The 11,827-nt window shown below is 45.8% G+C and overlaps 1 protein-coding gene across 1 annotated transcript in view; it reads right to left on the bottom strand.

Annotated features, from left to right (window-relative positions):
- The window catches only part of POLDIP3 (polymerase (DNA-directed), delta interacting protein 3), a gene marked incomplete at its 5' end in the record, with an annotated part of 23,176 nt that extends 14,554 nt beyond the window's left edge, over positions 1-8,622 (bottom strand). The window contains 5 exon segments of the mRNA XM_010288083.1: positions 5,757-5,815; positions 6,647-6,727; positions 7,146-7,250; positions 7,872-8,052; positions 8,533-8,622. Of these exon segments, the coding sequence (XP_010286385.1) occupies positions 5,757-5,815; positions 6,647-6,727; positions 7,146-7,250; positions 7,872-8,052; positions 8,533-8,622 (516 nt within the window).
- Between the last annotated feature and the right edge of the window lie 3,205 nt (positions 8,623-11,827).

Genomic DNA, 11,827 nt, shown 5'->3' with positions numbered 1-11,827 from the left:
GGTGGTGCTGCAGGGAGAGGCTGTGCCCCCGCCGCCCATCCTCCTCCAGCGGTGTTTTCGTGTAGTGGCGATGAACTTTATCAAATCACTTTAAAGAAAAAAAAATATTAACTGGTGTCTCCCCACCCCATCTGCTCCATCCAGTTTATGCATAATGCAGTCTGTCTGAGCGGTCCTGAGCGTCTTCACGAGGCTTGGAAAATGTCACCAAAACCCTCCCTAACACTTTGTGTGGCTGCTGGAAGTGATTCTTTTTTTTATGCTTTCGTGGGGAGAATTACGCCATTTAAAATCAGACTAAGATCAAGACAATTCACGTGAAAGGGACAAGCCTTCTTGTGCCGGCTTGGGTGGAGGTGGGCTTTCCAGCACTTTTCCAGTGTTGCCCTGTCCCAACTCACCGTCTGCGGCATCTGTACCTGCAGGATGGTGGCTCTGGGTTTCACCATGGGCCCCAGTGCTGTTGGGCCTCCCTCAAAAGGCCCTTTGCAGCACAGCGTACCCCCAGGGCCCTACAGCGCTGGGGGTCTCTTCCAAACACAGAGTTTTGCTCCTGCCTGCAGCTCTGTCTCTCCCCCCGGCAGCTGTTGGGAGGATCGGTTGTGCAGTTTGCTTCTGCACCCTCACTGTTCGCTTCCCACTGTCTCCCTGCCACAATGCCCTGAGCTGCAGCGACCTCGAGGAACCGCAGTGTCCGCCGCAGCGTCTGCCACGTTGCTGTGGAGCTGCGAGCCCACGTGCAATCCACAGGAAAGGTCCCAGGAGGAAGTTCTTGGACTTGGCAGGGCAAGAGCTGCCAGCAAGGGCTAGGGACAAATGCAGAGGAGACAGGCGCAGCTGAGGCGGCTGCTCACAGCCATGTGAGCTTAGCATCCCACAGCACAGATTTTTCTCAGGAGCGTTTCAAGCATTCGTGAGCCCACAGTCATACCAGTAGTGATGCTCAGCCACGGCTTAGTTGTCCACTGGTACTTGAGCTGGATCAAGGGTGGCACATGACTGCAATGCTATCAAATTAGGGTACACAATAATAAGTTTATGCTCTTTTTGTGCTTTTGTGCTGCCTTTCTGCAGCTGTTGAGGTAGGTTTTGTCCGGGATTTGGTTTCAGTATCCCAAGACAAACACTTGTACAAAACTAAATTGCCTGAAACATCTCAGCTTCAGCTACGAAAGATCTCAGCATTGACCCTCAGGTCAATTGCCCAGTCATTCCTTCAAAATTACCCATGTTGTTATTTGAGTGATCTTAATTCTCACAGGAGTCTGTCATGAGGGATAATGAATTTCTAGGGAAACTTTTTGATGAAATAGCTGCTATTTGCCTTCCCAGGTACCCTTCTGGAAAATGGGCATTTGAGATGTATCTCCATGCATTTAACCAGAGTATGGTCATTACTTTCAAAAGTGAAAAACCTTCTAAAGAGAAGTCAGTGATATAATGCAAGTATTAATTATGTGTTGTTGCAAGATCTGGGAAAATCCAGAGGTGCTGGCTAGCTGTGGACCACCACAGCTGTGTCTGGGGTCAGGTTTTCTCTCTGAGGGGAAGGGACAGTGATTGGGCTAGAGCTTCTGCTGTGTCTATGAAGTATTTGCTCTGGGATAACTAAGGGAGGACATCTGTCTTGCAGGACCTGTAGGTTTCATTACCATCTTTTTACACAAAAAAAAAAAAAAAAAAAAATCTGAGACCCTAAGGGCTCTGCTAACAGCACTGACCAGGTACTTCTAATGATCTAAATGGAGCCCACTGGATAATCACAAGGCTGGCTTGCTCCTTCTTCCAAGAGCTGAGACTTGTGCATGCTGGTTCTGTTGCTTTCTTGCGATGGGCAGGAGACTTGCTGAGAGCCAAAGGATCTGCTTGCACTTTGTCCCTCCCCGTATCCAAACCCCTGAACCCTGGTCCTTTGTAGCTGTTAGAAAGTAAGTCACTGAGGGACAAGAGACAAATCCCATGGCTCACTGACCCATCTGTTCTCTCACCAAAGCTTCCTGCATGTGTGAAATAAATGAAAGTACATCACAGAGAGAGGAAAGGTCAAAACACAGCTAACAGCAAAGCAGATATCCATGGATTATAACTGCTGTCATTCAGATCTCCCACCAAAGTCTGAAGGACTGAAATAGCAACTAGTTGCATCCTACAGAGTGAAGAAAAGCCATCGTGCCTTAGCTCCAGGGATAATCCTGCATCACTGGTAGGATGATAGTGTAACACAGGGGAATCCTTTCTGCATACCAGGTGGAGGATCTAACCCACTTGGCTATGTGAATTCATTTGTGCGGAGCTCTTGTCTTGCAGGAGATGTTGTCTCTGGCAGGGATGAGCAAACTTAGACTCCCATTGTTTGCCATCCATCTGTGAGATGTAAGGTGTAGAGATATGGGTAGACTTGCCCCCCTTCTTCTGGATGAAGAGTATATGAGCAGGGAAAGGGTCTCAGGGTCTCCACTGAGATTTGAACAAAGTCTAGGTCGGAACTGTCTTAGCTTGGTTTAGATAGCAAATGAGACCAAGCGAGGAGGAGGCTCTTGCATGGTTGTGTTGACTGATGAAAAGGGAGGGGAGGAGGAGGAGCTGGTGGGAAATACAACTCACGTCTCAGGCCATAGAAAAATCTGCTTATCCCCAAGAGTTACAGGGTGGAAGAAGCTATGGGAGAACAACATTTCAGTAGTAGCAGTAGCATTTCTCCAAGTCTCTTAATGATGGTGTAGAGACAAAGATGGAAAGGAAGACAGCTCTGGGTTATTTCATTATTGCCCCCTCTGCAACACGGAGGAAGGCAGGGTGTATCTGTGTGACTCAACCTGTTTTTCAGGTTCTTGTTTGGAGGCTTCAGGCTGCCTCAGGACAGGTCAGCAGCAGCCACAGCCATTATCCCTGCCCCCAGCGACCTTTCTAGAACAATGGTGTTTTGTTGATTGCTCCAAAGTGCTTAGACTTAGCTGGGGCATTTGATACTAAAATCCTTGCATCTCGCTTTGCTGGTAGGAGAGGTTTAAGGAATGCAACCCACACCAAATGTGTGGCCTAACTCACCACACCAGCGCACTGGATGTTCAGCCCCAGGTGAAATCTCACCCTCAGACATCAAGAACTGGGAAAAGAGGTTGCGTTGGGTCAGGGACTAGATGTTGTCCTTTGCAACAAGAGATGTGGGAGTCTGGCAATGGGGAAATTTCACACAAAGAGACACTTTGTGGCAATCAGTGGACCTTTGTTGCTAATGGATGAAGTACCTGGTCTGTTGTGAGCAGTTACAAATCTTGTACTGCGCAGGAAGGAGACAGCCCACTCTGTTTTGGGGCTCCTGCACTCTAGGCCAAATGACACCTTTTGCAGGGAGAGGGAAATTGTTGCTCCTTTGAGATCAGCTGAGTGTATGTAACAGGGAAAAAGATGTTTCAGCAGTTCCTCAGAGCCCAGATCTGCTGGATTCTGCTAGGTGCTGTACAAACTGAGCAAAGAGTCTGCTCCTGCCTCTGAGAGAGACTAGGAAGTGTGTGTGAAGCCTGCTGGAAAAGATACAACAGTGCTTGTAGCCTTCTGGAGGCTTTTAAGTCAACCTTTGAAATATAAAGCTTTGTAACTTGAGTGTTTTAGCCTAAAGCCAGCAAAAAAGATGTTAAGTGAAGAAAAATCAAAGGAAAGGACCATGCAGCTGCAGAAGCAATGAACTTCAGAGATAAAACTGATCCATAGAACAGGACCAGACTGACTCAAGAGGCACAGGATCTTAAAAATTAGGCTAACAAAATTTCTAAGCGGGTAACAAATAGAGCATGGCAGCATGCCATGTACATACTATTGCACCTATATAATCACACAGCATTTGGCTCAGGGTCATGCTGGAGCTCCCACGTGGTGGTACTGGGCAACTTCCCTGTTATTTACCTTCTGAAGCCTGGACAAGTTGACGTGTCAATGCACTGCCCACCGTAGTCTGCAACACCTTACAAAGTATGAAAAACTAACTATTGTGGTTCTTTCTTTTTGTGAAAGTTGTAGGAAATATGGTGCACATGTAATTTTAATTCACCTGCTCTATTCCATAATAAATATTTCCAGTAAAGGTCTTTTACAGTCAGTTTCTCAGAATACTTTGGTTTTCTAAAAACCAATTTTCTTGCACATACCTGGATCCCAGCTCATGTTGTCAGTGACTTGCAACATGCTCAAAGAACAGTGGATTCCTGAGAGAAGCAGAGCAATTTGCTTGCAGAGAGCTGCACAGAAATTTGTCTGTGGGGACCGCCGAGAAAATGCCAGGGAGTTTGTGCAGCCAAGGAAACTGCTGGACTAGAAGGCAGAACTGTAGGAAAGGACTTGACAGGCACACCGCAGGATTTCCAGTCTTTTTTATTTAGCAAATCTCAAGATTCTCATTGAATATTTTGTCACACGAGCACATAAATTTGCCTCATTGCATCCCCCTTACGCTGTGAAATACAGCTTTTAGAGCACTTTGATCAAGAGCTGTGGCAGGTATGTAGCTGAAGGGCTATGGAGTGGTAAATTGTACAGACATAGGAAGGCAGCTGAGTACTAACAGGCAAGCGGCATTTGTGTGGAGACGAGTGGCCTTGTGGCATATAAGAGTGGTTCTCGGTGTCTGTGTCCGGGTACAGATCCCTACGCACACCTGTCTTCTGAGAGTCCGTTGTAGCCATTGTGAGCCTTGTCTTTTAGTGCTTTGATCTCTTTCTCAGCTAAGTACATTTTTCTCAAGAAGGATGCTCGTTTCCCTACAGGCCATCTTCATCCTTGCTGCTGATTCAGAAAGCATGAGCCTGCAGTTTGTGCACCTATAGACACAGGGGAGGGCAGAGATACCACTGCTGTTGGGGATCCCACAAAGCATTGATCCTACTACATGCTGTTGGTGAGGACGGAAGTGCCTCCACAGGGTGACTGAGATCCCCACTGTTATCTGACAATATGTCATAAGCATTTGTGAAGAGCAGGTAAGGTAGGCTAAAAACACAGATTCTCTTTCCATACAAATGCTGTTGAGAGACAGCAAGGAACAAATGTTACATAAAATGTATTTATGCCGCTGAGGCAAACATCTTCAATTTTTAATACATGTTTGTAAGCAGTGATTTGTCCTAGATGTCCCAAGTCAGGAGTGTCTAACTTACAAGCTCTGAAACGCAGGCAGTTAGTGGGAGAAAGAAAAGCAGCGTATTGCACAGCAGCTGTTTCATCTTCTTGTGGTCATATAAGTGAGTAGCTTGAGTCTGAAGTCATGCTACTTCTCATCCCAGACTACTCCTTTCAGAATGACTTGTTCCCCACATTTCATTATAGGCCACAGAAATGCTGGTTTTTTCCAGTGCTCCCAGCCTTTCTTGTCCACATGCTCTAAATATTGTCTTGAGCTTTCCTGTAGGTTCCACACAGCATTTACTGGTGGGTCTTGAAGAAGCAACAAACAGTAAGTTTTGCAGCACTGCAGCATGAACTGTCTTTGAATGGCAGTTTTTGGGTCAATGCCAGCTTGCTGAAAATCAAGTGAGAACAGTTTTCAAAGCTTTGTAATGTTATATTGATGTAATGTTACATTGCCTCCCTGCTCTCATTCTGTGCAGCTGCTATACATGAACCAAGCACTGAATAACTTTGACAAAGCTGATGGTACCATTTGAGTGGGACAGGCAGGGGTCCCAGGGTCACTTTAAAGTTTCTTTTATTTACTAAGTCCTGGCTTCTGGACTGTTCCAGCATCCAGCAACTGTCTCTATTACCTCACAGAGAGATCTGCAAAGAGCTTGACAAGGCTGAGCTTCTGGAGAGGCCCAGCAAGCTGCAAGAGGAGGAAGCTGCTCTTTTTAAGCTTCATATATATGTGATATATATGACATATATATATATATGTATTTTCCAGGAAAAAAAAAAAAGAGCTAGACCGTAGTCCATTTGGATAACAAGTATCAGGGCTCTGTGCATACCAACAGTATCTGCAAGCTTTCCCTTGCTTCTCCAGGGGTTTGGCTGCTTGTGTTCAAGATCAGCTCTGATATAGCACGGCCTTATAACCTTGGATTTGACTGTTGTGAAAAACAGCTAAGCTGGCAGAAAGGGTGGTGTGAGAAGGAGTTACGAGAAGCCTCAGACTTCTCATAACAGACCCTCCGCCACTTGGCCTGGGAGCTGATTCAAACTCAGCGGTGGCTGGGTGCTTGCCTGAGCTGTGATGTTGGGATGCCTGTGCCCAGCCTTGCTGATCCTGACCTACAGACTGACTTCCCAGCTCAGTCTTGACCTGCCTGGTCACCGTGGGTTTGCCTGATGATCACCGGTCTGTGGCTGACCCTGATCACCACCACTGGCCCTACTCTTTGCACTTGCTTGGGTCTGGTAGGACTGTGCCCTTGTTGCTAAGGGCACTGCCCTGCCTGTCCTGCGATTCCCCACTGCTCCCGGCGCAGCTTTGTATCTCCCTTACAAGGTTACATGTACCGCTATGCACGCCTGTGAGAATGTTTTGGGAGTATATGGGCTGGAAGACCGTCATGACAATTGGAAAGCAACCCCAAGCAGAAGGGAGACCTCCCATTTTTTTAAATACCAAGCTGCACAGACATGCCAGAAAATTGAACCACTGCCCCTGTTCCTGGGCAGTGTCTTTACTTACAGTGATAATTTTGCTGTAAAACTCGGAGTGGTTTTGGTAATAGGAGTATCTGAAGAGATTCCTTATCTCTTGCATCATCCCCTACAAACCAAGCACAGCACAAAGCAGACTGTTAGCATGTGGTGTGGCCAACAGTACAGTCCCTGAGCACTGGGAATTTTCATTTCTGGCAAAGAGAAGCTGCAAATTTCAAGCTTTGTAAGAAGGTCCCATAAAAGCAACACAGGGCTGGAAAATGTTTTCTGCCTTGTCTATGTGCCTCAGCCAGCTGGACAATTCAGACGTGCAGTGTGTGTCTGTGTATCGTGGGACACAGAAAGGTTGCTGGAGCTCAGCCTTCCACATCCCCATCCCTCTCATCTCAGAAGTTATCTCCACTGTCATTACCAATATATTTTGAGCAGTGTCCCTAGCAGAAGCTAAGTTCTAAATGAATGGCAGGTGCAGATGGACCTTTTATCCCACTGCCTGGGTCCAGCTACACAGAAACATAAAGTACCTGTTTGCTGTTGGTCATAGTGTCATTCGAATGTGGAATGTCAAGAACTTCAAATATGTTAGTTGTTCTCTGCTGTATATCTTTCTCACAGGCATCAAACAGCTTCTGCAATGCAAAGCCAACAGCTGATTACAGCAGCAATCACCTTGAAATGAGTAGTATGGAAAGCATGTGCTGAAACCACATCTTCATTAGAGTAAATTCTAAACCCACTAATTGATTGAAATATGTCTTCAATATCTGGGTAATAAACTGTTTCATCCAGATGTTTGCATGTTGAAGCCCATTCTTGAGCATCTTGGGGCCTTATCATCACAACCAATGCTAATAATGGCCTCATCTCAGTCTCATACTTTAAGCTGTACCATTTTGATATTTTCCTTAAATTCCCCCAGCATCAGAGCAGTGAGTCAGGCATCAGAATGAGGTGTTCCATCTAGTACTTAAAGCATTAACCATAAGGAAACTGGGCTGTAGTTTCCCACTTGTGCTTAACATGCACAAGTTTTGGGATTTGAATGTGCCCTTCTGAAAGGCAGGAAGAAGCAGGTCATCATCTGTTTGCTCTCTACATCATTACACAGGCCCTGCTGCACTGGAAAATCAGAGACCCAGCTTAGCCTCAGCGCTGTCTGACACAGAAATACTAATACTCAAAGCCTGCAATACTGGCTACACCATATTGATTTGATAAGACTCAGATTGAGAAAATGGACATGAACAAACCTTAATTATGCTGCTGCCAGTTTTATACGTCAAGTAGGAGGATGGGGAGCTCCTCATTTTTTCCCAGTCATGTACCCTGAGTATCTCATACATGTGCAGCACAGCAGTCAAACGTGAGGCATCATTCATGTTCTCAGAGTGCTTGTGCATGCCCATCACTTTAGACAAGAGCTCTTGGTTTCTGGGGCAAGAAAGATATTAAAAAACTTAGCTAAGACAAGATGAAACAATGAATAAGTGTAACTCTTAGAGTGTATTATGAATCTATTTCATGAATTGCATATTTTCTACAATGTACTTCTCAACTATATTATATAGCTGGCAAGCAGCTTTCATGTGCGAAATAGTGCTTTCTCAGCTCAATTTTGCATGATCACAGTGGAATGTGATCAAGAGTGGCATTTTGCCTATGTCATTGTAAGATGATTCCTTTTATTAACATGTTCAGCTTGGGAATGTCTCCTTCCTTTTCCAGAACAACCCATGCCATCTTCCAGAAATCAGTTACAAAGAGATGCTGGCAGGTTGCAAGTCTGGGGAGAAAGTGTCCAGGCTGTCTGGTCAGAAACAAAGAGTTCCTAAAGACTGGAGGGTGCAAGAAGTAAGTGGCTTTTCAATGTAGAAACACACATTGCATCAGAAATCTGAATAAATACCTTACCTTGCCTCTAGCTGTTTATTCTTCTCTTTCAGCTTCTTATATTCCTCTTTCTCCTGAAGCTCTTTTTGGGTGACCCCTCCAGGAAATGCTCTGAAACAGATTATTTTGTGAGATCTCTTTATTTGTACTTGGACACTGGGACAACAGTGGACTTGCTACTATTGAATAGTCTCAATCCCAGAAAAAAAGCTGTGAGGTAGGAAAGTGCAGAGCACCTGGGAAAAATTCCAAGAGAGCTTATCAACCTCCCCTAAAAGCCCCCACCAAGGATTTATGCTTGAATCAAGGGAAAAGCTGGACATGAGCTGGCTATGTGTACTCACAGACCAGAAGGCCAACCATATCCTGGGCTGCATCAAAAGCAGCGTGGCCAGCACGTTGAGGGAGGTGATTCTGCCCCTCTACTCTGCTCTGGTGAGACCCCACCTGGAGTCCTGTGTCCAGCTCTGGAGCCCTCAGCACAGGAAAGACATGGACCTGTTGGAGCGAGTCCAGAGGAGGCCACAAAAATGATCAGAGGGACAGAACACCTCTCCTACGAGGACAGGCTGGGAGAGCTGGGGTTGTTCAGCCTGGAGAAGAGAAGGCTCCGGGGAGACCTTACTGCAGCCTTCCAGTACTTAATGGGGGCTTATAAGAAAGATGGGGGCAGACTTTTTAGCAGGGTCTGTTGCAACAGGACAGGGGGTAATGGTTTTAAACTAAGAGAGGGTATATTTAGACAAGATACAGGGAAGAAATTTTTCACAGTGAGGGTAGTGAAACATTGCCACAGGTTGGCCAGAGTGGTGGTAGATGCCCCATCCCTGGAAACATTCAAGGTCAGGTTGGACGAGGCTCTGAGCAGCTGATCTAGTTGAAGATGTCCCTGCTTATTGCAGGGAGGTTGGATAGATGACCTTAAAAGGTCCCTTCCAACCCAGAGATTCTATGATTCTGTATTACTGATCTCAAAACAAGTACATGCAGCCTGAATATAAAGGGCACCTCTTGTCCCATGTTTTCTTCCTCTCCTTTCAGAGTAAACCATACCAACTTATATTAATATTCTGATCTTGTGAATTATCCCATCAAGTTTCTGCTCTGTCAGTTGAATTACCCTCATTACTGCACACAGAAATGTTGTGTTCAGAGCTTGTCTAACTTTGGAGGTGGTACATGTATTATGCATAGTAGAGGAAGATGACTGGCTGTAGGTGAAGGGACAATACAGAGAACAGGAAATTCATAAAAACCCAATACTCACTCCTGATAGCTCCTGTGTCCCTCCTGGTAAGGAATATCAGGGTTGTTGGACTCCTGTGTCTTGTAATGATCAGATGCAGCATGCTGCCTATAGATGGATGAAAACAATCTATGTTAAGGAGACAGACAAACCAAGAATGAAGACCTGAATTTGGGAGGTGTAGTCTGGATCTAGACTGGTTTCCTGACAGCCTTCTGCAATTAGGCAAGCAAACTCAGGGACACAAGTGATTGAGCTTGGTCATCATTTGAGTCTAGATCCAATGTCTGGGAATCTTTGCCTTATATCAACCTGAGTCTCAAACCTGAGCCACTTTGGAAGAAAGCTCCAAGGTTTCAGAAAGTCTGAGTATTCCTTCACTACCAGGCTATCCATGACTGCACACCTGCAAACCGTTCGTGACCCCACAGATATTCCAGCCATGATCAGAAACTAAAATACCATAGCCTGCCTTCATGGAAATCCTAACAGGAAAGCATCTTATCCACAAAGTTCTTCAAGGAAGGGTATGGACATCCAGCTATACTATTTGAAGTTTATTCATTGCTGGCCTTAGTCACTGAGAATGATTTACGTTTGCATTTTATCCCCAAGATGCCATCCATTAGGCTGTTATTTATTTTTCTTTCCTCCTGATTGTCCTGGTTTCAGCCAGGATGGAGTTGATTTTCTTCACAGAAGCTAGTGTGGGGCTATGTTTTGGATGTGGGATGAGAAAATGTTGATAACATGCTGATGTTTTGCGTTGTTGCTAGGCAGTCAAGGACAGTCCAGCTTCTCATGCTGGCTTGCTAGCAAGAAGGATGGAGGTGCATGGGAAGCTGGGAGGGGACACAACCAGGACAGCTGACCCAGGCTGGCCAAAGAGATATTCCCTACCATATAACGTCATGCCCAGTACATAAACTGGAGTTAGCTGGGGGGCGGGAATCACTGCTCGGGGACGGGCTATCGATCACCAGGTGGTGAGCAACTGCTGTATTGGGCATCACTTGTTCTTGTACATTCCTTTGTTGGTATTATTATTGTTGTTACCATTGCTGTTTCCTTCTCTCTTGCTGTCCTATTAAACCGTTCTTATCTCAACCCACGAGTTTTTCCTGATTCTCTCCCCCGTCCCACTGGGGAAAGGGGGGAGTGAACGAGTGGCTGCGTGGTGCTTAATTGCTGGCTGGGGCTAAACCTTGACCATCCTTTTTTATGCCCAACGTGGGGCATGAAGGGCTTGAGATAATAACGGTTGCAGGTCATGATATCAGTTTATTTGATTTGCATCATACTCTCGCCTTTGCTGTACATGTTAAAGATTGGTGTTGGCTTCTGCAGACTGCTGTACTCTGCAATGATTAGTGATGTCTTGCCTGGGATATTTGTTTTTAGGACACTGACCTTGAGCTTAACTTGGTATCTGAGCTCTGTACTAAAGCCGTTACTGTGTTTTGGGTACTATCTTGTGGAGACACTTAGCAATTATACTTCTTCCTCCAAAAGGCTTTTTATGGAGGAAATGCAGAATGGCACCTTTGCTACCCTCTACCATAATGTTTCCTCCTTCATCACAACAACTTTTCAGTATTTTGAACACCCTTGGGTAGTTAAAATACTTCTATTGGTACTTCTGGGGAATATTGTTTCACTTTTGTCTAAGATTAGCAAGCAATTTAAGAATATCACCCAGAGATCTACCCCGAGGCTGGATAGTTATGAGTGGCAGGGTGTGTGGAACAGCATGGGCAAATGCCTGGGGCGGTGGGCACCTCCGGTGTTTTGGAACTTCACTCCCGAACAAGTGCAGAATCCTGATAAACTAGCAGAATATTTGGAAGAAGTATGCTGTCGGCCTGGCGGGAGACACAAGTCACTGCAATGTGCTGGGGCCTGGCCCATGCCTACCGAGCTCTGTTTAACACTATTGAAAGGGGAGAGAGGCTCTCTGGGTCTGACGACAATGCAACAGGCACTGCGACTACTCCAACCCCCGCGACAGGCACTGTGACTACTCCTACCCCTGCGATGTGTACTGTAGCTACTCAGACTCTTGCAACGGGC

This window comes from Phaethon lepturus, unplaced genomic scaffold, assembly GCF_000687285.1.
Source record: "Phaethon lepturus isolate BGI_N335 unplaced genomic scaffold, ASM68728v1 scaffold9075, whole genome shotgun sequence".
Classification (NCBI taxonomy): domain Eukaryota; kingdom Metazoa; phylum Chordata; class Aves; order Phaethontiformes; family Phaethontidae; genus Phaethon; species Phaethon lepturus.
This window is presented reverse-complemented; position numbering and strand designations above follow the sequence as displayed.